This window comes from Mesocricetus auratus, unplaced genomic scaffold (assembly GCF_017639785.1).
Source record: "Mesocricetus auratus isolate SY011 unplaced genomic scaffold, BCM_Maur_2.0 Super-Scaffold_100007, whole genome shotgun sequence".
Classification (NCBI taxonomy): Eukaryota; Metazoa; Chordata; class Mammalia; order Rodentia; family Cricetidae; genus Mesocricetus; species Mesocricetus auratus.
This window is the reverse complement of record NW_024429191.1, coordinates 14,901,577-14,927,784: the sequence shown is the minus strand read 5'-3', so window position 1 is coordinate 14,927,784 and position 26,208 is coordinate 14,901,577. Positions and strand designations below refer to the sequence as shown.

The 26,208-nt window shown below is 44.0% G+C and overlaps 1 protein-coding gene across 1 annotated transcript in view; it reads left to right on the top strand.

Moving 5' to 3' along the window:
* Positions 1–26,208, top strand: part of Dock2 (dedicator of cytokinesis 2) — a 409,830-nt gene that overhangs the window by 51,097 nt on the left and 332,525 nt on the right. The window contains exons 7-14 of the mRNA XM_040748446.1: positions 4,752–4,887; positions 6,938–7,092; positions 12,478–12,559; positions 17,132–17,267; positions 18,644–18,719; positions 19,495–19,571; positions 20,072–20,197; positions 21,339–21,463. Of these exons, the coding sequence (XP_040604380.1) occupies positions 4,752–4,887; positions 6,938–7,092; positions 12,478–12,559; positions 17,132–17,267; positions 18,644–18,719; positions 19,495–19,571; positions 20,072–20,197; positions 21,339–21,463 (913 nt within the window). The remainder of the gene's footprint in view (positions 1–4,751; positions 4,888–6,937; positions 7,093–12,477; positions 12,560–17,131; positions 17,268–18,643; positions 18,720–19,494; positions 19,572–20,071; positions 20,198–21,338; positions 21,464–26,208) is intronic.

Sequence of the window (26,208 nt, the reverse complement as noted above, 5' to 3'; positions counted from 1 at the left end):
TATATTACATTTGAAAGCTATAAAGCCCCTTTAATTTTTTTCATGCCCTCTAAACTCCTATGTATATTTTCACCTATTCTAACATAAATGTGTGAAACAACTATAATTAACTTGATTTCCTACTATGTGTAGTTGCTACAGAAATAAAAATCCCTATCCATTAAGGGATACCAGTGGCTGAAGTCCAGTTAGGAGTATGTTATGTGTGAACAGTTGTGTATTGTCATGAGTTTGGTAACTTCAGGAAGCAAGAATGTTGTTCACAGATTTGGAGATGGAAGCCAGGGGAAGCAACCTGGAGGAGAAGGTCTTTGGGCTTTGAAAGATAAAGAGGCTTTAAGCTGACAAAAAGGGGGCATCAAGGTGCAGGAGAGATCACCACATATTCAGAGACCACAAAGAGGGGAGCTGAACCCTGGGCCTGAGGGGAAGTCTCTAGAGAATAGGAAGGCATTACCTGGTAGTCAGCCTCTCCTGCCTTTGTAGTGTTCACTGGGATGAGACTCCAACACAGAAAGCCAAGGCCAGTGTTCAACTGCTTCCCATCCCAGAAGCTCATCCCTCTTCTGGTCCCCTGATGGCATCTTGGAAGTGTGCCCAAATCCTTTTTTCACAGCATGTCATCCCACAGTGACAGGGTTGGCCATGCAGCTGCTTCTGCCCTGGGTGTGCTAGTGTCTTCAGTTGAGTACAGCTGCAGCTGGGCATGTGGGAATTGGGGGTGTTTTCTGCTTTGCAAAATAACCTTCAGACGTTATTTCCTCAGTGGGTTTCCTGAGAAGGTCTAAGGTTGGTAGAAATGACCATCATTTATAGGCAGTCCCCCTCATTTCCCTTACTGCCCCTCAGGCTATGGTAGGTATTCCTGTAGCCCCTGAGCACTGAAATAGCCAATCATACCCCTGTCCTGCCATTCCTCACATGGGAGTCCCTCAGAAACCGTGACTGTCTGAGTCATCTCTGATTCTTTGCCCTGAGGCTCTCCCACAGTGGTAACTGATTGAATGGAGGGTGACAATGGGACAAAGTAAGAGGAAGACAGAACACCCTAAGCTAGGATCACCTGAGTAACAGCCCACATCCCAGTCTGGTGTCTTCAGTTTCTGTCATTCCTTTTGAGGAAGTTAGAGGTGTCCTACCACAGAGACCAGGGGCCTCTTGCTACCCTTGCCTGCTGCTTGAGCTGGAAATGAGAGAACTGGGCACTTGCCTATTGCTCCAGTATCATGGACTCAAGGCTCCTATATTGGGTAGATAGCTTCCTTGCATCCAGGAGGCCAACTTTTGGATAGAACTTCAAGGCAGCAAAAAGAATACTAGAACAGCTGGATCTGAGTTTTTGGAAGATGTTGAGTCCCTTCATTCCATTGTTCAGACTTCTGCAATGTATTATGTAGTCTCCGTGTAAAACAGAAATGACAGTAGGAAGTGAGTAGGCACTGAGAACTGACGGTAACATTCTGAGTATTCTCTATTTGCCAGGAATATCTTAATCACTTCCCACATACTAGTTCAGCTCATCATTACAATGAGTTTAGAAGGTGGATACTATCACCATCAGTGCTTCTCTGATGCTTTGACTCCAGAGGCAGCAGAGCCAGGTAGTATAGCGCCGGAGTCCAAGTGCTTAAGCCCTGTTTTATCTGCCTCCAAGGGACTGCATGGCTTAGTGAGGGAGGCGGAGAAGCAAAGAGACACTTGGGGTAAGAAGACATACCTATCAAGAGTGGAGTGGACATAGACAAAAGGGGTTAAGGAAACAAAGTGGATGACGACTGCCCTGACTAACAAGACTAGCAGAAGTCAACAGGGTGTTCCAATTTCCTCTCTGTTGCTATGATAACTGAAAGCAACTCAAAAGTGGAAAGGATTTACATGGCTTACACTTCTAGGGCACAGTCCATCATTTTGAGGATTTAAGGCAGGTACTGAAACAGGAGCTTGAAGCAGACATCATAGAGGAATTGTGCTTCCTGGCTCACTCATTCATAGGCTGATGCCTAGCTAGTGTCTTATACACATCTGCCTGGGGATGGTGCTACCCACAGTGGACTGCAGCGTCTTGCATCAATTAGTAATCAAGACAGTGCCCCACAGACATATGCACAGGCCAGTGCTTCCCAGCCTCCCCAATGCTGAGACCCTTTAATACAGTTCCTCGTGTTGCAGTGACCCCAAGCCAAAGAACTATTTTGATGCTACTTTATAACTGTAATTTTGTGACTGTTATGTGTCATAATGTAAATATCTGATATGCAACTCCTGTGGGGCTCTGACTGTATTAACTCCTTGAAGGATTCATGGTATGACAGCATTATTGGAAGGTGCTAAGAGGAAGTAGGTCTCTGTGGGATGTGTCTTTGGAAGCTACGTCTTACCCTGGTCCTGGCCCGGATCCCCTTTTCTCTCCTTCCTGGCCACCATGGTGTAAACTGCCCTGCTGCATCATCGTGTCCCCACCTTGATGAGCTGACAGCTCTGAACTGGTGAGCCAAGGCAAGTCCTTCCTTTCTGAAAGCTGTTCCCTAAATAACGTGGTCACCACAATCATAAGGCCTGACTAACACAAGTGGTTCTGAGAGACTCGGGGCCACAGCCACGGAAATGAGTGGTGAGTGCAGACGGGTGTGAGGAAGAAGCCTCGAGTGCCCAGTAGAGCAGCTTGGATTTGTTCAGCGTATCATAGTGAGCTGGCAGAAATCTAGTTCAGGGTTCCTTTATTCTCTTTCTTTTAAAAATATCTATGGGGTGAGGGGGGCATTGCCTGTCATACCCCTCCTCAGATTTGTAGTACCTCTTTCTTGAATGGAAGAGAGCAATGGGGCTCCCTCCTGAGGAGACCACATCAAAACACCCCACTGTCCCCAATGAATAGATACTGATTCAGGATAGTGGTATCCACTTGAAAGACAGCCTCTGCTGCTCCCAGGCTCCAGGAGAGGACGACAGTGAAGAAGCTCTTCCATATCCAAGCAACGAGGAATCCTCAAATGACTTCTCAAAGTCCCAAGACAGCTGGACCTGGGAGGATGTTTTATTCATTCATTTCAGAACTGAATCCACTTTGATCAGTTTTGAGGGGAAGAGCTAGAGAGATCTCAAGGCTAAATTATGTATCAGCTCTGCTCCATCTTTATCCGAGGTCACACAAGCCTCTGCTCAGCATTAGCTGGAGTGCATTTCTCCCCCTTGGCATCGCTCTCTGGGCAGCATGGCCAAGCAATGTTATGAGTCATATCTAGCTGGGAGTTAATTTCCTAATGAATGTCCAAATGGGTGATCTTTGGCTCCCTTCTGTTTGTTTTTGGATGAGATACGAGGTACGCCTCTAATTCTGGTTCTTAAATAAGAGTGAAGACGTAACTCCTTCATTTGCCCTTGATTGGTACTTTGTAATGGGGCCCACAAAGATGACTGTTGGCCTCCTATGAACCTCCAGCTCTTCTAATCTTTCTGCTAAGCATGGATGACGGACACTCTCCAACTAGAGTCAAGTGCAAGGGGAGCTTCATGTTACAACCTGCCAACCCACCCTCCCTTCCAGCCCAATCTGTGCACTGCTCCTAAGAACAGAACGGTTTACAGGAGAGGTTCTGAGTGAAGGCAGGGTGCTGTGACAGTTTCCATTAATCCTGTGATTTCGAGATAATTAACTGGCTCCCTCTTCTTAGTCTCTTTTTAAATCTGTAAAACGGGAATACTAATGGAACCTGCCTTTCAGGAGTGTTGAGGGTGGTGGTGGTGAGTGTAGCACCAGCTGAAGATAGTTAATACTTGTGAGTTTCCTGTCAGTGCTGTTGGTATCTCTGATGACAGGCAGAGTGACAGGTGCTGTTGACACTGATCAATAACAAAGAAGTGAAAGCTTGTGGCCTGGAAGCCAAGAGCTGAAGGGCAAGCAGTGGGTAGCAATCAATATGTCTCAGATTGCTTTAGCCCAACAACCATTTTTACATGATTGTTGAATAATATATGAATACCTGTGTGTGTGTGTGTTGTGTAGTGACACATTAAACAAACTGAGACACTGCTCATGCCTCCTTTGACTACTCCATGTCTCCCATCCCCAGGCCCTCGGCTTTTCTCCCCAGTAACCCATGCCTGTGGTTTGGTCCTTTTTTTTGCATCTAGATCTTCGTTCACAGCTATTCTTACACATACAACCAGGAAACATGTGGCTAGTTTTGTTGTTGTTCTGTGTTCTGTGGTTTGATTTATTTCACCTAAAATACACCAGTTTTCTATATCTTATTTTGTTCATGGAGATATTTTGCTAAACATGCCCAACCCACATACTAACTCTGTGTGTGCATGTTTTCATGTAGCAGGTGCACATGTGCGTGCAGATGCAGACAGAGGCAAGCGGACAACCACTGGCTCTCATTTATTTGTTTTACACAGGGTCTTTCACTGGTCTAGAACTCACCAAGTTGACTAGGTTGGCCAGCCAGTGAGCTCTAGGGATCTGTTTGTTTCTCCAGTGCTGGGATTACAAATATCTGCCACCATGCCTGCTTTTGTTCTATGTGTTCAGAGAATCTAACTCAGGTCTCCCTGCTTGGAAATCGAGCATTTTCCTAATGCTCACTAGCCCCCAAATGATACACTTTTAAGTTCCACTATCTATTATTGATCAGTTTACTTAGCCATTTCTCTTTTACTAGAGGTTTTAGCTTTTACTCAGCCCTTCACTGCTGAAAATAATCTAAAGGCCTTGTCAGTGAACGTCACCTTCAGTTCTTGCCTTACAGAATTCTTGAGCTCGATCTGATTGTCAGAGATGAAGATGGGAACATATTGGACCCTGATAACACCAGCATCATCAGCTTGTTCCATGCTCATGAGGAGGCCACTGAAAAAATCACAGAGCGCATCAAAGAAGAAATGGTGAGCTTTGTTCTGTAGGCTTTGGCCAAGCAAAGCTGGCAGTTAGCACATCGCAAACTTAAAATAGTAGGCTATTGGACCACACTGTGTTATTCAAAGGGCCAGTAAGGATGCAGGCTTTATTAAGTTTTTGTACTTAGGTCTGCAAGTCATTAGGCATGCATCCCACAAGTAGTTAAATGCTAGGCATGTTTCCCAGTCTTGGTGCTTAGTTCAAGAGTAAAGAAGAGAAGAAAGGTAGCAAAGATGTAAATTAATTAATTAAAAATTAATCCACAGCTGGTGATAACAGGCAATAAAATAGGAACTGTGAACAGGGGCTGCTTTGAGAGATTTGGGCAGCAAAGGTCTCTTGGAGGAGTGAAAGAATAATGTGGAAGCCACCAGTACTGAGGGGATCGAGTGGCCGGGGCTTCAGGCAGGGGAAACAGCAAATGCAAAGGCACTGAGGTAAGCCTGAGTTCTGAAGTCCCATATGGGTGGAGCATGGTGAGCTGTGGGGAGTGGACTGATCTGAGATAGGCAGCAGAGTCTGGCTCCAGAGCAGCCTGGGGGATTGTGGGAAAGAGCACAGATGTCAGTCTAAGTAGGATGGCAAGCCAGTAAAAGACTGCAAGGAAGATTAAGTCTGATTCATATTTTAACATGGTCACTTTAGCTGCTGTGTATTTTTATCTTAATTAAAACCTTATTTTTTAGAGAAACCTGCAAATAAAAATATGCACCCAAATCAATTATTCATGGATAAGTGCATAAAAATAGATTTGATAGTGAAAATGAAGAATCTATTGTGGAGCTCCATGGCGTCAGAATTGTTTTTCCAACTGTATAGTTCATTAAGATGTATAGACTTTGGCTCTGGTTAATTGCTGTGAGTTATTGGAAAGCAACTGCTTTTTTGGATTTACGGTGGCATTGCTTTCATGCAGTAAAAATTACTGTTTTCATGCAGTAAAAATCATTGTCTCTAAGCTTCACTTAGATGGATGTTAGTAATACATGGTGGTGGATATTCCACTCAACAATTAGCATATAGACAATCCTACCCCCTTCCTTACAAAATTCTTCATGAATCTTCCTCATTCTTAAGTTCTGCAACCCCTATTTTGTATTCTTTTGCTAGTTCTGATTCTTCTAGAGCTTCCAAATAGAATATCCAGTGTTATTTTTCTTGGACATTTTTGACTGAGCATATTGTTTTGGGAATGCATTTTAGTATGCATACTAATGAACATTTGGGTTCCTTTCACTGCTGAGCCACTATATTGCTGACCTATTGTTGATGTGTTTATTAGTGGCCATTCTGATGCTCTATATCACTGATTGTAGGCTGTTTGGGTAGTTTGCCAATGTGCAACTGGCATAACACTGCTAATAGCAGTGTCTTTGTTAGGATTTCTATTGCTGTGATAAAATGCTGTGATCAAAAGTAACTTGAGGAAAGGGTTTATTTCACCTTGCAACTCATAGAACACATTCCATCACTAAGGGCAGTCAGGGCTGGAACTCAAGGCAGGAACAGAAGCAGAACTGACTTGCTCCTCATAGCTCACTCAGCCTGCTTCCTTATACAACTCAGGACTGCATGCCCAGGGATGCCGCTGCCCTCAGTGGGCTATGCCCTCTTCCCTCAATTAGCAATCAAGACACTTCTTGACAGACTTGCCTGTGGACTAATTTTATGGAGGGATTTTCTCAATTTAGAGTCTTTCTTTCCAAGGGACTTCAGCTTGTGTCAAGTTGACATGAAATTAACCAAAAAACACAAGCACTTCCAAACAGAGGAAAATTTCTTCATAGCTTCTGTTTTTTATGCAACTAAATTCATGGGGAATTATGGGTCAGTGGTGACATCTCCCAGGATAGGAAGATCAAAGCAAGCAGGGTCAAAGTGACAGCCCTCAGACTACAGACACTTATGGTGGTTGAGATAGCTGGATGCTCACTATTCAGGCTTACAGTGGAGGGATTCCTTGTACTCCAGACAGCATTTCTGTTGTCTTAAGTGGTACTGGGATAACTTGTACCCTTTCTTCTTTCTATGCTTCAGTCAAAAGACCAGCCAGATTATGGGATGTATTCTCGGATCTCCTCATCTCCCACCCACAGCCTCTACGTCTTCGTGAGAAACTTTGTGTGCAGGATTGGGGAGGATGCTGAGCTCTTCATGTCTCTCTATGACCCCAACAAGCAAATGGTCATAAGGTCAGTGTGTTCAGTGTGTCCTGGCTTCTCTGCCCATGGGAAGTTGGGCTTGGTAGTGCACCTAGGATCTTTTCCTCCCGCCATTCTTTGCGGGGTAATTCCTACCAGAAAAGAAACCAAGCCTCAGTGAAGGTGTGGGAAGGAGGACTCATTTGGAGGTGTGGGACTTGGGTGGAAGTGCTATTTGCCTCTAGATTTGTTTTCTCAGTGGATTTATGGCTATGATAATGTGTTTTGGTTGCAAAAAATTATAAGATTCAAACAAATAGCAATAGGTAGGATTTAAAAAACCTGTCTTTAAAATGGGAGCTGAGAAATGAACAGTGGAAAAATCTCAATCCTCCATAAAAATCTCACATTCTTGTTCTACTGTTTGATTTTCCTTAACCCCAATGAGGCAGCTAAACAGTCTTACCTCCCAGTCTGCTGTTTGCAAACTGTGAGCATTGACCTCTCTGGACCATTACTTTCATACTTTAATGAGAAAAAGCACAGGTGAATATGACACAGCATACCAATGGGCTATCATCATGGATCCTTGCCATTGACTGCTCTTGGGTATGGAGGAAGTGAGGGAACTTCTGGGTGCCTCAGTTCAAGGAGGGGAAAATGCCTTTGGGAATCTTGAAGATTGCTCTCCCTCCTCCATCCCTGTGCTTGTGGCTCAGCCAATCCTTGCTCTCAGTTGATCCTTATTTGTCTCCATGCAGTGGGGGTTGTGGAGCAATAACCCCTGATTGATACATTAAAGTGGAGCTGGATTGTGATCTTTCCATGTTTATGGAGGAAATGGTATTTTCCTAGTTCAGTGTTAGGATAGTTAGACGAAGTCCCGGGCAGTGCCTAGTGAAGAGTGGTGCTTTAGTTAACAGCGGTTCTCCTAGAGATGGCGAAACATGGCCTGACTGTTCAGCTCAGATGACTGCGCCATGGCCTGTATTCAATCTCATTTAATTGTAGAGTGAAATTTGGGTGAGAAGGTGAACCTTGAAAAGGTAAAAAAAATATGCCTGAAATCACATATGTTTATAAATGACAGAGCTGAAGCTTAGACCCATGCCCACCTGACTTCAAAGACAAGTTATATTCCATTTAATTTTGCCAGCCAGGTATGAGTTATATCATATCTTTTATGGTTGCTACCAGAGTTTCAGCACCATTCTTGTTGAAAGCTAGACTTTATCATACACTAAGTCCCTATCATTCACCCATCATTCATCGGTCTTAGTGGATATGATACTAGAATTAGATACTTGATCATATCTACTAGATACTAGAAAGATCCTAGTTCCTGCTCCTTTAAGGCCCTTGACCCATGTGCTATAGGTGTCTTGTTATTTCCTAAAATTGCACTGGAGGCACTTGTGAAAAGGGTATTGACAGCACTGTTAGGACCTCTGTGTCCCTTCGATACTTGACAGCTTGAGTCTGCATTGGTGAGGGTGCCTGGCCCCTCTGGCTCACTCAGTGGTGGATGGCCTTAGCCAGCTTTGTGGAGGGAGGCAATAGATCATTGAGATGGCCACTTTGCTCTCTGATGTACCACCCCAGATGATGCGCTCGATGGGACATGTCTGAGTGATTCCTTTGAGATTGCCAGGGACACAGGGCAGCCCTTAGGAAGAGCAGGTGGGGGGAGGGAAAAGCACCAAGATCATGAAAATGCAAAACAAGAGAAAACAGAGCATGGAAGAGGGGTCTGGAACACTCCCTGTATTAGTCTGACTTGGCTTAGATGCTCTTTTTCTCAAAGTGAAATCTCCACTCCTGCCCACTCTAGCCACTGTTAACCTATTGTCCCAGAAGTTAAGGCCTCCTTTGTGGGGCCTCAGATGTGGACTGGAGCCAACTTGTCTGGTACTGGTCTTTCCATGTCAGGACCATTTGTGGCCAGGTTCCCAGCATCCCCCAAAGAGATCTGGTTGGAAATTAAAAATACATTTTTGTAGGACAAAAACACAGCAGTGTAGACATGAGGCCAGTTCTGAACTTACGTCCCCAAGAGTTTACGAGGATGGGACAATCCTTCCTACCCCTCACCTGTGTCAGTGGCTCAAGCCTTCAGATTCTATCATCAGCTCTTTTTGAGCAAGAATGGATGAGAGCAGTTCAGCCCTCTAAATTGCTTTTCTTATTTATGATTACATTTCTCTCTGAAGGAAATTGCTGGTGCCTGCTGTTTAGATGCAGCAAGCTGGTCAGCAAGGGGATTGCTACATGTGATGAAAGGTACTGGGCAGAACCGGGGTACTTCAATAAGAACAATCCATAAGTAACCAAAGGAAATCATTAAATATTTTTTGATAGAGCCTTCTTGGATATTTTGCTATATCAATCCTACTGAAAATTTTAGCTCTTACAAAAAATGAAAAATAATATGAAATTGTACACTTAATTTGATTGTGTTTTGATGATTGATTGATTAAAGGCTGGGCCACATGCACTCGGTTCCATGTCCTTCTTTAGTTTTGTTCCAGCTACCCTGGTTAACATTGAGAGTAAGTCCGGCTGGGTGGAGCAGGCTTGTCATCTCAGCTATCCTGGAGACTGAGGCAAGAAGATTGTGAGTTCAAGGACACCTGGGAAACTTAGCAAGACCTGTCTCAAAATTAGCAATAACAATAGGATCGAGGGTACAACTCTACAGTTGAGTACTTACCTAGCATGTGCAAGCCCCTGGCTTCAACACCCACTTTTTCAGAAAAAGCAAAAAACAAAAACAATAAGCTGATAATAAAACTTCAAACAAACAAGCAAATACCATTCTGAGTGGAGGGAAGGTGATAGGTGGGGAGAGAGTTTTCTTTCACCTGGTTGAATTCTTTTATGATGCCTACTGAAATGACTTTGGTTATATTATTATGTTAGTTTTATTAACTAGTGGGCATTTACTTGGCACCAACTGTATGCTTCTGGATGGTAGAGAACATCTAATGACTCAACTAAGCAAAATGTACTATGCTTCTAAGTAACATTAGAGCTGAACCCCTCAGTCTTTCTGGCCTGGGTGGGCCAGGTAGTCCTAAACACATGGAGTATATGTGGTTGTCAGTAGGGGTCAGATGGAAAACGATGATGCCTAAGTCTTGGGGGATCTCTGAGTGATAGGTTGTCACCATCCCATCATGCAGTTTTTCGGTGAATTTCCATTAATTTAGAATTTTTTAAAGTTTGTTTTATTCCACATGTATGTATGCTTATTTGTATGCACACCATGTTTGTGAAGATGCCTGCAAAGTCCAGATGAGGGTGTCTGCCTATATGAGCTTCTGCATGTGGGTGTTGAGAACTAAACCTGGGTCCTTTGTAAGAGAAGCAAGTGCTCATACCCCCTGATCCATCAAATGATCTACAAGGCCTTTTACTCTGGGTCTCCATATACTACTTCTCATACCATTTAACTGTTAAAGTTCTTTCTTAGATTCCCTCTATGACCTTTGCATACATCTTTGCCTCACCTGAAACCTTTTCTATTCCATGCTCAATTTGATTACATGTGTTTCCCTTAGCAAAGATGTCTCTAACCACCTAGACTAGGGCAGATCTTTTCTTTCTTTCTTTCTTTCTTTCTTTCTTTCTTTCTTTCTTTCTTTCTTTCTTTCTGTTTTTTGTTTTTGTGTGTCTTTTTTTTTACTTTTAAATTTAAATTAGAAACAAAGTTGCTTCATATGTCAATACTAGCTCCCTCTCCCTCCCCTCCTCCCATGTCCTCCCACCAACCCCCCAATCCCCACTCCTTTCCCCAGGGAGGGTGAGGCCCTCCATGGGGGTTGTCCATAGTCTGTCATTTCATCCAGGGCAGGGCCTAGGCCCTTCCTTAAGAGTCCAGGCTGAGAGAGCATCTCTCCTTGTGGGATGGGCACCCAAAGTCTATTTATATGCCAGGGATAAATACTGATCGACTACCCAAGGCCCCATAGATTGCCAAGGCCTCCTTTGCTGACACCAAAATTTAGGGGGTCTGGATAAGTCCCATGCTGGCCTCTCAGTCATTAGTCTGGGGTTCAAGAGCTCCCTCTTATTCAGGTCAGCTGTTTCTGTGGATTAAACAAGCCCAGTCTTGACCCCTATGCTCATCACTCCTCCCTCTCTGTCACTGGGTTCCTTGAGTACAGCTCAGTGTTTAGTTGTGGGTATCTGCCTTTGCTTCCATCAGTCATTGGTTGAAGGTTCTGTTTCCCAGGCTCTCTGGCAGTGGGACTGTAGGCTGGTACTCCCCTGATCCATGTATAAAATCCATATATGAGTGAGTACATACCATGTTTGTCTTTTTGTGACTGAGTTACCTCACTCAGGATGGTTTCTTCTAGTGCCGTCCATTTGCCTGCAAATTTCAAGATTCCATTATTTTTTTTTCCGCTGAGTAGTACTCCACTGTGTAAATGTACCATATTTTCTCTATCTACTCTTCAGTTGAGGGGTATCTAGGTTGCTTCCAGGATCTCGCTATTACAAATAATGCTGCTATGAATATAGTGGAACAGACATCCTTGTTGTATGAATATGCATCGTTTGGGTATATGCTTAAGAGTAGAATTGCTGGGTCTTGTGGTAGGCTGATTCCCATTTTCCTGAGGAATCTCCATACTGATTTCCAAAGTGGTTGTGCAAGTTGGCACTCCCATCAGCAATGGAGGAGTGTTCCCCTTTTTCCACATCCTCTCCAGCATAAGCTGTCATTGGTGTTTTTGATTTTAGCCACTTTGACAGGAGTAAGATGGTATCTTAGAGTTGTTTTGATTTGCATTTCCCTGATGGCTAGGAATATTGAGCACTTTCTTAAGTGTAAGGCAGGTCTTTTCAACGTGCATTCTTGCAACATCTAGAATGCTTCCTTTATAACACACTTGCATATAATTATTATGTAGTTGTCAAATAACATTAGAATAGTTTATTTAAATATGCTGAAGGTAACAACTGTGTGTTCCATCTCAGTAAGATGTTTTCTTAGTGGAAACAGTTGTACACACAAAAGATAACTTCAAAAATCCAAATCCTGATTCAGTCTCAGAAGGAGAGCAGGTTGGAAATGGAGCAGTACGTGTTCTTGGTGTTCTGCAGAGCCTGCTAAAATCCTATTCTTTCTCATCTCTGACTTTGTCAATAACCTCGACAGAATACAGATGCTCAGCAAAAATACTAGGCAGCTGTGCCAGAATGTTCTTAGCAGTTGGGGAGGAAAGGTGTGCATGGATACACATATGTTCATAATTCCTCCCCTACTTAACGCTTGTTTCCCAACATAACCTATCCTTCAGAGGAAATGCTCTTTCTCAAATACTGTCATGTCTCCAGAAGCCACTACAGTTCTGGAAACATAGCTGATGCTCATGCATCATGAATAGATGCCCCATCTGAAACAGGTTGTCACTCTTCCTCCCACAGTGAGAACTATCTGGTGCGATGGGGCAGCAAAGGATTCCCCAAGGAGATCGAGATGCTCAATAACCTGAAGGTAGTCTTCACGGTGAGTGTGCATTCTCTGTCCACTGTGCTCTACACACCCGATGATCTGGCCTTGGGAAAGAGGCTAGTTGGGCATCAATCAGGATGGAGCAGGGGCTCCATGAAGAGTCATGTTCTAGGCTTTATGTAGAGTCATGGAGTCATTGTGTATCCCGAGGATGTCACTGGGAAGATGTGTCTTCTCCTTTTCTCTTCCCCTCTCTATCTTTCTTACTACTGTACACACAGACAACACAGGGCCATCCAAGCAAGTGTACCTCCCCAATCAGCAATGGGTAGTTGACCGGGGCACAGAAGCTACTAGTTTTGTATTTCCAGTTAATTCACAGTGAATCTAATTTTCTTTCTTTGGTTCAGGCCTGAAAACACTTCTAAAATACATCAGAAAAAAATAGGATCTTTCAAGAACATTGACTTCCTTAGTTAACTGGACATTATGAATATAATTAAGCCATAGGTAACCAAAGACCTGGCAAGTCCATAGGACCATCCTTTCAAATACTAATACTTAACTAACATGACTTATACATAGAAGGATAAAATCAATTGGTATTTGGGTGGATTATTTCTGAGAGTTAATTTGACCCTTTAGCTCTCAGTAGGGGACACAGTGAACAGAATGAGATAAGGGTTATAATTTCCAGCAGAGACCCCTGTCACCCGTCCTTTCTTCACTAAGGATACAAACATTGTAAGCTCTTTTTGGGGAGAAGACTGAGTGCCTTTGTGCTCCATTGCCTGCATTAGAGAGGGAAATTATGGAGGAGGAGCAGGGATGGGTTTCGGCATTGACCAAACTGATGAGTTGGATCCAGAAGTGACCGACATGCTAGATTAACCTACCTTGCTCTACAATAATTTTCCTGTTACAGCCCATTAAGTGTAGTGTCTTATGTTACATTGTGATTAGATTGGGGTATAGTTGATTTATTTTATTTGTTATTTCCTGAAAAAATAGGCCAGAGGCATGGAATGGGATCGTAGGTCCTAATTGCTTAGACAGAGTTTTCTTGGCATATACAAATGTGATCCAATCTTGTATATCTATTACTAGTTAGAAGGAGGAGCCTATTTATTTTTTTGATAAATAGGAGAGTCCCACAGGGCTTTGTGATTAAACTGGGAGACATATGTTTCACAAGATGGGGAAAGGCAGGGAATTAATCAGTTCTTCACTGTACAGAGGACTAAGCCATGATATGAGCATGAAGGAAAGGGCATGGGCAAGTTTGTGTCACACAGGATTAGTGACAATGGGATCCTGGCTTCACGAAATTCTATGGTGCTACACATCTGCTCCGAGGAACAGGTGAACTTGAGACCTTCAGTTGATTGGTTGGACAGACTGATGCTTCCCTCTACTGAGATGATTGACAACTTCATTTGGGAATATGAAAGGTTAGAGTGTTCTTGTGTTTTGTATGGATTCAAGAGCCACATGTAAGCTTGGTGCCCGTTGCTAGGGTACAGCATCAAGTAAGCTGATGAGGCCTTTGCTTTCAGGTCCACTAGTGGGGGTCCTGAAATAATAATAAATTATTAATAGTAATTGACATAAATAAATTAATTTTTTATTAGTTTTATGAAAAACCCTTATACTTTGGTCTCACAAAATCCAAACATTTGGGAGGAAGCAGAACAATGGATCTCAGAATAAACATTGCCCACTATGATAACCAGGCACGTTAGCATCCTCTTCCTTCCCAGACTGCAGGAAGGTAGAATTTTTAAAAATAAAATTAATTAATTAATTAACATAAAATAAAATGTTATTAAAACAAAGTGAACAATAAATGAGTAAAGACACAGTAGCAATGTCAGAAAGCAATCCAAATACAAGGGTAATTAAAACGGGGTGACATGATGTTGTATGACTGTGAGCCACTTTCAAATGAGTGTCACAGTGATGTTTCCTTAAGTTGGACATGAGATAGCACTTGGCAGCTGTGGCACTAGTTGGCCTTCTGTACCCTCTGGATGTTTTCTCTTTCTGGTCTCCTATTTGAGGTCAGGATTGTGGCTTCTTGGGCCTGGAAAGCTGGCATATGGGTCTGGTAGATTACTGATGTCTCCTCCATCTGCTGCCTAAGAATTTCTCTTCCTTGGCCTGCAGTAGGGAAATGGGGGTATATCATGAGGTCTCCTACATTTTAGCTCAGTCTGAAGCTGCAGGAACTAGGACTGGGAAGGGAAAGGCAATGCTAATGCACCTGTTGTTAATAGCAGGTGATGCTTATTATAAGTTCTATTATTCAATTTTCCCCCAGTGTTGGAATTTTGTAAGACAAGAATAGAAGTGACTGGGGTGGGGGCAGTCTTATACTGGAGCCTACATTCTCAGTAAGCATTGCTTGTCTACACACCATCCCAATACTTCTACCTGGGCTGTGAAGCTTGTGTTCAGGCGGTTTGCTGTAGGGTATAGAATATTCAGATTGTTAGAACCAGGGGTCCTCCCAAACAGTTCTTCAAGAACTGTATTTTCCTTTAAGGACAAGTGACATCTCTCCTTGGGGTACAGGGAGAGGAGATAGTGTCTCAGAAGCTTACAAGTGTATCTAGTGTGTTAGTCTGCCAGCGCTGCTGTAGCAAAACTTCATAGATTGGCTGGCTTAACAGACATTTGTTTTCTCCTTGTTCTAGAGACCGTACGTCTGGCAGCAATGTATTGGCTGGGTTAGTTTGTCAGAGGGCAGTCTTTGCTTTGTACACAGCACCCTTCTTCCTTTTTTCATGGTTGTGCATGCATGCATGTGAGCATGTGTGAGTACATGTGAATGTTCATGTGTGTGTGTATGTGTCTCCTAGCCTGGGCTTGTGAAAACATGCGTCATATTGAATTAACCCACTCTAATGACTTTGTTTTAACTACATTATCTTTTCAGAGGCTGCTTTCTAAATGTAGTTGTGCTATGAAGTACTGGGGTCAGGACTTCAGCACAGGTGTCTGTTGGTAAAAACCTTTTAGGTGTTAAGGTCTCTGTGGTTCCTGAATGTCCCCCAAAGACAGCAGTTCAAATATTTCAAAATATAAAATAAAATCTTGACATCGGCGAGAAGTAATTAAGAATGGCGTTCCTAATAAATGACCGAGGGCATTAAGGATGGAGAGAACTTGATTATACAGAGGAATAAGAGGCAGGCATTTGGGGTGGAGGTGTGTTTAGAAAGAAAGATGCAGGGAGAGAGAGAGTATTGTATGTCTCAAGAGCAACAAAGCAATCTTTGTGGATAAAAATAGAGAGAATAGTGAAGAATCAGCTGGAGAGGACAGCTGGGTGTATTATGTCTAGCCCTTTCATGTCAACTTGGAAAGATGAGCACTAATGGGGTAGGAAACAGGGAGCTATTAGAGTTGTTGGGGGATGAGAAATTAAAAAAATAATCAGCCTGGCTTCCAAAGATGAGCTCTCAGGAGGTTCTAGAGTGAGTGGTTGGAGGAGTCCAGCAGATCCTTCAGGGTCAGAGAGGGTGCAGGTGCAGTGGGCTATCTCAGGTTACTGTTGTACTTCTGCCCTTTCTTTCTCCCTGACCCCAGTGATGTAGGAGCCATTGTCCACTCTGCCAGCTGGTGAAAGGACAACCCTTTGTGACCCAGGGGTTTCAGCAACAGTCTATAAGATAGGTGCTTCAATCTTCTGGGAAGCAAGACAGCTGGAAACTCAGAACTTGTAGAGTACAGTTTTGAGCAGAATTTCTCCTTTTGTAAGAAAACGGGTTTTGTTAGGAAGACCTTAAACATGGTCTATGGATGTTATGGAAGAGAACCTCATTTACTGAAGTCAACTGAGAAGGTTCATACCTTCATAGCAACATTGAGACTAGTTCTGGACCAGTTATGTATCGTAGCTTAGCCAAATCAGCACAGTTCTTGTAGGGAGATGTGGATCATGTCTTAGTCCCAGAGACTCCCCCCTCTGCAGTCCCTTCTCACACCACTCACAGTGAGAGGCTGGCTGCTCCGTCTGGGCCCTGGCTCTGGTGTGATCTGGTAGCTTGTCCCCTGAGCATAAGCTCACAAGAGAATTAACTCAGAGGGTAAGCTGCTCCCCAGCAAGGGCAGGCCCAGGGTTGACTCTTTAAGCCAACATAATAGCTTGTCTTCCTGTTTCTGCCCCAGCTCATCCTAGCTGGCAGGAGGCCCAATGAAGATGGGAAACCTAAATACGCTGCAGTAGGATGCTGAGAGGCTCAGGGCATGCCTCTGTGATGCTGTTTCAGTCACTAATCCCCATCCCAGAGTCGCCAAGAACCAAGGTCATGATCTGGAGGAAGTGTTTTTACAGGGGAAAGGGAGGATGTAAAAATAGCATCCTCTTAGAGGTCCATCAGGGACCAGATGAGGAGGTGCAGGATGGAGTCTCAAGAGTCCTGCCACTCAGGGTTTCAGCTGGGTCTTTCCTTCCTTATCTGTCCAAAGGGTGTGGTGACCTCAGTTTCTACCTTTTCTAAGACTGATGGTGACACTACAGTGGTAAACACACTCCTTAGAAATGACCACTGGTTTGTTCCCATTTTACTTGTTTTTACTAAACACGCAGAATTGCAACTGTTTTCTTTCCTGCCCTTACAGGATCTTGGAAACAAAGACCTCAACAGGGATAAGATTTACTTGATTTGCCAAATAGTCCGAATCGGGAAGATGGATCTTAAGGACACTAATACCAAGAAGTGTACCCAGGGGCTGAGGAGGCCCTTTGGGGTGGCAGGTGATGACTGATGTCTGCGGTTACATTTTATTATAGCACACATTTTATATGGCTGAATTTTAAATATTATTTCTACAGCTTTGCCCCTGCAAAATCTGGGCCGAGCAGCCTTTAATAACTACATTTGTGGCGGCTAACTGAAGTCACTGGTGACTGAGTCCAGATTTATGATAAGCCCAGCAAATAATGTGGTCCTAAGGTCTGGCCCAGAGCACCCAGGAGCGCGGCGCAGTCTGAGCAGTTGGCGCCTCAGCTCCCTAGCGCTTGTGAAAAAGGAAGAACAATACGGCTGGATCTAATTATGGGGAGCAAATCATTTTGAAAAAAATATATCCAGGATAGGAAATGCAGTTACACAGAGTGAGTCATGCCATCCGTCTGAATTCCAGATGAAAAAGGACATTCAGAGAGTGAGGGCACCGCAGGGTCCTTGTGTGCCGCCGGGAGTCAAGCCCACCACCTTTCCCCCCGGCCATAGCTGTGAGCACACCCAAAGATTCCCCATTCCTGCCCTACTTTTGTGGTTTATGTACTATTTGGCTATTAGTGGAAGGCACTATTATTTACCTAATATATTTTCTTTTTTAATTAACCCACTTTATTTCAACTAAAGGGTATTTTTCTCAAAAGACAATTTAAATACCCATGGCACTGCAATTGGATATACTAGTATTTTTCCTATTACTAAAAGATAAATTTTGTGGGGAGAGTCTGGAGGGATGGCTCAGTGGTTAAGAGTGCTTGCTGCTCTTCCAGAGGACCAGAGTTCAGTTCCCAGCACCCACATCATCTATAACTCCAACTCCAGGGTAGCTGATACCTTCAAACCTCTGCAATACTCCCACATACATGTACATTCACACAGATATATACATATGAATAAATACTAAAACAAATATTTCAAAATCATAAAATTATAAGTTTTAAATCATGAATCCTTTCCAATTTCTGTATCTCACCCATTTGTCACCTTGGGTGAGTCTTTCTTTTGCCATCACATGTCCTCTTGCTTTCCAGTCATCCTTGGTACACTTGTATATTGGCTATGAAATCAGTTGGCAAGATTCATGGGTTCAACAACTCTATGTTTATGCCATGGGCACAGTCATGAATAGAGGAGATACCATTAGATGCTCAGATCCTACAGAGAGTCCCTACCCATGGATTTTGTGGGCACAAAAGAGATTCAGTATACACATCCAACAAGAACCTTGCTGCTTAACTCTGTTGCCACCTGTCTAACCATTTCCTTTGCCCTCTGCCACATCCTGGGACCCTCCCTCCGATGTTTGTCCCCTTCTCTCCTTCCTTACAATCCACCCTTCTCATCACCTCTGCCTGACTTAACTATTAGTTCGCTTCCTTTGTCTTTCTAGTTATGGACATCACGGACATCATCAAGGGCAAAGCGGAGAGTGATGAGGAAAAGCAGCACTTTATCCCCTTTCATCCGTAAGTCATTCCTGTCACTCTCCAAGCTGCCCATCCCCGTCTCTCTGCAGCCATGGGCAAACTGGTCCCCTACCCTTAGTAAGGGGGCAGGCTGGCAGGGCCCCCCAAGATAGAGCATCCTGACCTGCTAGTGATCCGGGGACTTTACCGCAGCCCCAGGGAAGAGTGCCAGGCATGGGGGTGAAGTGGCGAACAAGGTCAATGTGACCTGCTTTCCTGGAGCTTATACTTCAGATGGGCAATTAAGCAGATAATCAACCAAAGCTTAAGGCCTTAATTATAAGTGTAACAGGGGCCAGCCACGGAGCTGTGAAGGAGCAGCCCGTTGGGAGCTCCTCCATGGAAGCCACATGTATATCTGTGACAGGAGAAGCAGGCATAACAAAGGTTTTATCTTTTCCTTGTTTGAAAATGACTCCACATTGAGAGCAATGTCAAGATTAAGCACCCCCAAAGATCTCTAGGTAACTGGGCCAGTGACCCTAGTGAAGGCGAGTGATTAGTTCTTACAGGAGCAACTGAAGTTCTTGTCACCTTCCAGAGAAGACATTCATGTTAAAGACTTGGGGATCTTTTCTGGCACACGAATGCCTACTACTTGTGGTGGCGTTATTGGTTTTTCTCAGGTTTCAAAGCCATCTGTTTGAGTCGAGCTGACACAGGCAGACTGACTATACTAAGTCATGCTGGGGTGCTCCCTGTACCAATGTGGGACACAAGATGGAAACTCCATGGGGGTACCATGTGACCGTTTGTGCTCTCCTTTCCTTTCCAGGGTCTCAGCTGAAAACGATTTCCTTCATAGCCTTTTGGGCAAAGTCACAGCTTCCAAGGGGGACAGTGGAGGACAAGGTATGGAGTCATCAGTCAGAGTACAAGTATGCTGAACTTAACTGCAGTCCAGGAGCCTCTGATGCATTCATAAATGGATCCAAGTCCTGGATCCAGATAGTACAGCGGGACGCCTAAGAGCGTGCACTCTATAGCAACACAGACCGCCCACTGAAGCATAGGATGGGCGTTTCCTTCATGCCTAATGAAGAAAGGAAGAGCTAGGCCCCGTGTGTCAGGCAGTTTAAGTTACACGTTTGATTTCATCCTTCCCCAAATCCTGTAGGAGGGTAGGAGTGCTAGAAGAAACCAGCAGCAGAAAATGAGGTAGGACCTGTGAGACAGATGGCTGATATCCTGTCTTCTTTAAGAAGGCTATAACCAACAATGCTAACTGTACAGCCTCATGGGGCTGGGTTGCTGCATATGTGAGTGTATCTGGAGCCATGGAGGAGAGGTGGTGAGAGGGTAGAGAGAGTGCTGCAGAGATGTGAGTGTTCATGGTGATTGTTCCCTTCTAGGTCTGTGGGTGACCATGAAGATGCTGGTGGGCGACATCACTCAGATCCGCAAAGACTACCCGCACTTAGTGGACAGAACCACTGTGGTGGCCCGGAAGCTGGGCTTCCCAGAGATCATCATGCCAGGTGGGACACAGCTGCAGTGACCTTCCTCTGGGGCAGGGACAGTAGCAGGGGTGAGGAGTCCAGCTTGTATCATTCGTTATCTTCTTAAATGTCAACCCCTTTTACTTTACTTCTCTGCCTGAACAAAAGCATGCAAAACAAAATTTTCATATACAGAAATTTCTCTGCATTCTCAAAGTAAAGACAAACATGGAAATATACAGACATACACTCCATCTCAGCCATACTTTACAGACATAAACTTTATTTAATAGAAGCTTTATGGAGCTATGCAACTTGCTTTGTCATTCAGTAACTCAGCATGAATGGCATCTTTATTTTACTACATATAGAGCAATCTTATTCTATCTGGGACTGGGGGTATTGTCACTCTCTTGAATTTTATTTTCTGAAGGTCTCATGCTTGTAGTAACAGATTCAAACAGCACAGAAGGTGTTCAGTGGTTAAGAGTCCCCTCAAGTCTTTTGGTGCAGTTCTAACCACTACTATAAATACATTCAAGATATGCATGCAAGCTTTTCAAAAGGGTGATCATGTAATGACACTCTTTCAAAATGCCCCTCTGGACCTCAGCCTCATTCTTAGCTTCAACTTGCATCACCCCCTCTGACACATCCTTTTCTCTTGTGAAGTTGAAAGGCAGTCCAGGGTGGGGCCTGTCCTAGGATTTATTCATAACTGCTCTACTTGAAGTCTCTCTCAGTTTCTACTTTGTACCTCCTTCCTGGAAACCCTGTGCTTCTCACCCTTTACCCTTGGGCTCTGTGATAAATGGGAAATCCCTGAACCCCACTTTTGTGCAACCAAGTGGTCTATGGATGCACCACACTCTGCGGTTGTGGACCAAGATCATTTCACTTGGTGCTTTCCTTCCCTTCCCAGAAGGTGTCACTAGAGGATGAAAATTAAACTATCTTATCAGAGACAACATGGCCAATTTTGACCACTCTACCTCAATTTCTGCTGCCGGTTTTTTTCTAGCACTCCTACCCTAGCTTCTATCTCCCTCCTGTCAGCTTAAAAATGCCCTTTCTAAACTTCCCTGATGTTGATTTTATTAATGGTCCTTCCTCCTCCTCTCCTCAGTCTCCGAGGCTAGCCAGTGTCTGACTCTAACCCTTGTCTTTTCTTCATCCTCAGGGGATGTCAGGAATGACATCTACATCACTCTCCTACAAGGTGACTTTGACAAGTACAACAAGACTACACAGCGGAACGTGGAAGTGATTATGTGTGTGTGCTCAGAAGATGGCAAAGTGCTGCCTGTAAGGGATGCCAGTCTTCTAAGTGACAGAACCTGGGCTGGGGGGCTGATCATAAACATCTGTTCTCTAAGGGATCAGAGTGTTAGGGAGGAGGAAGAGTCACACGACCGATCTATACCTTGTAGCATGCTTAGTGAACTATGGTCTAATAAGACCTCCTGTCAGATAGTCTTTCATCTAAGCATTCTTCAATGTGTATTTCTACATTCTTGTGTGTGTGTGTGTGTGTGTGTGTGTGTGTGTGTGTGTGTGTGTGTGTGTGTGTTCCAGTGCTTGTTTATAGGTTATCTTTTTTGCAGTTAAAATGTTTTCACTGAAACCCAAGCTAGTTTATTCAGGTAAAATCCATGGTAAAGATCAATACAGAGCCCTGGGCTGGTGTGGAGGCTCAGAATGTCTTCAAAGCAGACATTCTCAACACTTAATTCAACTCCCCAGCACTCAGCCAGAAATTTGGGTGGAAAGTCTTACTCGCAAATTGGTCTCCAGAGGACTAGCAGCATGCAATTCAAGAAGGCAAAGCACATGGTTATATTTACACAGCATATGTCCTGTACAATCTTTGTCATGTGTGTTTATATCTATTTGCTTATGTTTCCTTTAAGATTGTCAGCAGTTGTGTCCAGTGTGTGGGAGGATTTTGCTTCTGAATTCTTCCTTTCTGAATGCTTAGCTGAAAATGAGATCAGCGCTCATCAGAAGTTACAGCGTGGGCAAACATCCCTCCTAGGCCACCTATAGGGAGTCCGACAGCAAAGTGAGAGGGAGTGTGTAGATGGGTGAGCCATCAGTCCTAGCCCGAGGGCCTGGAGCTCAGGCCTGCTACTGGCACCGTCTGCCTAAGCATGACTGGCACCCTGAGGATAATAGTACCTGTATCAGGCCAGGTAGTGGTTTGATGCCCATTATCATCTCAAGTTTACAAAGGGAGAGCAGAAACTCCTGTGCAGTAAAACCGTCCTGCAGTGCACGGTGACAGGGATGGGAGTTGACCCCATCCTCCTCACTATCGTGCCTATATGTTAAGAAGATTATCCAACTTATTTCCAGTTTCAAATTGAGGCTTCTAGCTGCTTCAACAAAACCCCTGGGAAGACTCGGTATCAGTTTTAAATGTAAAGGGTTTGCAACTATTCTTTTGTTCTTAAAACCACCACAGTTAATTAACATCTGCTTGAGAGAAACCCTAGCATCTGCTTTATCCCTCTTTTGTTGGATGCTAACTCTTTCCTGAAAAATAAAACAGGTGAGACACACTTGGCTTGGAAGAACACAAAGGAAGATGTGAATGTCTTATCTGGAAGGAAATTTATATTTTGTGAATGTATAGATCCTTGCTATGAGATTATTTTTGCCCAAGTACCTGTCCAGAGAGCTTTTAAACCTCAGCCTCATTGTTGATATTGGTATTACTTGCCTTCCATATTGGCAAAGAACAAATTAGAAGGGACAGTTCACAGGCAAATTGACAACTTGCCTGTGTCTGATCTATTCTTCTGTGTAGCTTTGTCACTCTTGAAGCCATACCTGGGACAACAGACACACTTACTGCAGACAGGCATGTGGGAAATCAGGGCTGAAGAGGAAGGGTAACCTCGTGGTATGTTGATAATTTGCAGTTTCATGTATTAGTGTAGTTATGGAGGAGTTCAGTTGAGTGACTATGGAAAATTGCTGAGGAAGCCTGTGGGAGGCTTTTCTTTCTCTATTTGCAGAAATGAATATTACTGCCTAATTAAATGTCATGCAGCACATCCAAATGCTCCCAATACATTGGTGGGTTCCTGTGGAAATTGTCCCTCTGAAAGCAGTTATTTCTCTCTAGCCCTCTTCGGCAGAACAGACCCCATAGGCAGTATGTTAGGCATACCCCAGCTCCCATTTGGGGTCTCAAGGACCTTGCTTAGGTGGAATCATAGTATAAAAGCTAATGAAATGACAGGCTCTAGGGTCAGAAATTCGGGGTTCAAATGTCCAGTATCCATCCTATTATCCCTGTGATCTTAGTTAGGTTCTTGTATCCTCAAAAACAGGAGATATAATCTCTTCTTGTGGGGCTGCAAGTTAAACACAAGAGTAGATATGGTAAATTGGTAGGCACTCAATACCAGGTAACAGGAGAGCAGTATGCAGAGATGGCTGATCATGGCTGAAGCAAACTTTAGGAGGGAATTGAGGGGGTCAAATAGGCAACCCAACCTGAAAATAGTTTCCAGAGATGCTGCCAGGCCAAGCAGGTAAAGGTAGGGGACAATGTGACAACACATGAAAACCATGACTCTGAGGCCAGGCAGCCAGACTCAAAGCCCAGAGCATGCTGAATTAGCATAAGGACCTTGGACTGATTCTGCATCCAGGAGTCTAGAATCAGCTCCCTCCGAATGGGGCCAGTGATGGCACCTTTCTCCTGTGAATATCAGATGAGATGAGGTAATCTGCATAATAGGTGTCCATTACTTTGGCCATTTTATTAGGAAGGCATAGTGAGATCCAGCTCCGATTCCACCTGCAGGTGTTAATTGTCATTTCCCCACGTGTGGCCTTGTCAGCGCACAGCACATTCTTTCTCAAAGCTATGCGCATCTGTGGTCCAGCTCTCACATGATTTCTGTGAAGTAATCTGAGCATGTGTTAGGACCCTGGGTCCTCCTGATGAGACATCACTTTTCAAGGTCAAGACTGCATTAATGCCTCCAGGCTTCCTGATGCCAACTCAGATTTTCAGCTGAAGTTGTTGTCACTAGCTAGAGGCTCTTATTAGTTGAGGGTCATGGGAATGGGGCAATATGAAGCATAAAACCTTACTGAGACACGTGCACTAATGTATCATCCCTGAAAAAGGGATTCAGTGCCTAGCCAGAGTGCTTTAGTTCTGTAAAAAGTTAAGAAAATTATTTATTGAGATTTTTCATACATGAATACAATGTGGTTTGATTAAATCTACCCCATCTACTCCCCTCAACTTTCCTAGATTCCCTTCATCACGTCATTCTCCAAACTTCATGCACTCCTTATGTCTTTAGCTGCAGAGTTCATTTGATGCTGCAGACCTACCCATTGGAGCATAGGCAACCTATTTGGTGCAGCATCCTTGAAGGAATGTCTCATCCAGGAGCCATCGCTTAGCAAAAGCTCATTAGCAAGGGGTGGGCTCCCTAGGGTTGTCCCTTGACAGTTGCAGTATTCATGTTGGTCTCTGAAGTATGGGGGTTGAGACAAGGACAGTTTTCACCATTCTCAGAATAGCAGCGAGACCTTTTTCTCTGGCATTAGTACATAAAGATTCTCGATCAAGATGATTTTGTGATATCCAGTTGTCTTCTATGAGGAAGTTTCTGTTTCACCAGAGAAATATATGTGTTTTCAGATTTTATAGGCTACAAGAGAGTCACTGAGGCTACAGAAACTGTGAGCCCATAAATGTCACCAATATAAATCTTTGTAGGATGGAAGTCATGTCAGCTGTTAAAGAAGGGACACTGCACAAGGGCTAGTGCGTCTGGGGTGTTGTTCCAGTTCTGACACTCAGAGCCTCAGTTTACCCAGGTGTAGAATGGTTATAGCAGAAGAGGTCTTCAGAGTGAGGTTTGAATTGAGTTGGGTGGCATGTAGTAAGGGCTTAATAAGGTGCTGTATATGGAGTCCTCTCTAACGGTGGAAACCTTTAGGAAGCATGTTTCAACACATTGCTTCCAGAAGCTCTGCAAGGCTTCCTCCTGTAGTGAACAGCATCTCCCTCCATTTCCAGTGCTTGGCTATCTTTGTTCTGTAGAAGGGGTGTTCCAGTAGGGTTCGGTGTCCCATTTGATGGGGAATTTTGTCAGAGGTACCATCATTCAGCACTGAAGTTGCCTTAGTTACTGTCCTATTGCTGTGAAGAGACATCTTGACTAAGGCAATGTACTGAAGAAAGCATTTAATTGTGGACTTGCTTATGGTTCCAGAGAGTTAGAGTCCGTGAGCACCATGGTGGGGGCATGGCAATAGACAGGCAGGCTAAGAGCTTACATCTGAGAGAGACAGATAGACAGACTGGGCCTGGTATGAACTTTTAAAACCTCAACATCCACCCCCAGTGTCATACCTCTTCCAACAAGACCACACCCCCTAATTCTTCTCAAACAATTCTATGAACTGCAAATCAAGCATTCAAGTATATGAGCCTGTAGGGGCCACTCTTATTCAAACCCCCAAAGAAGCTGAGCTCATTTCAGTGTCAGTGGAAGGTCCTCTTTCCCACAGTGTAACTTTGTTCAGCTGTGGGCAGCTTTGGTGACTCAATCTGGTCAAGGGTCCATTGGAGCATCCCATGGAATCTGGTGAGAGACCTCACTTACCAGAAAATTCCCCAGAGTCACTCAGCTGATAGTTTCAGAGATTGCCACCCAAAACCAATCATCATGTTTCTAAAAGTTTGGAGACTTGAGGTTAAAGATTGGAAGGTGTGGCATGGAAACCACACCTGGGCCCTCTCTGGGTGATCCTGGCTTGGATGTTGTACTGAGGACCAAAGTGATTTAATGAACACAGAGAGGCGGGAGGAGAAAAGTGAGGGACGGGGAAGGAATGAGTTAGGAGCTGTTGATCCTTTCTGAAGCACTGAAGGCAATTTTTTTTGGAGGGGCTCACTCTCCCTGGGTAAAGGAAGGGCTATTGGGGGGGGTCTGGTGGGAGGGTGTGGGAGGAGGGGAGGGAAAGGGAGAGGGACCTGATTGACATGTGAAGCAACCTTGTTTCTAATTTAA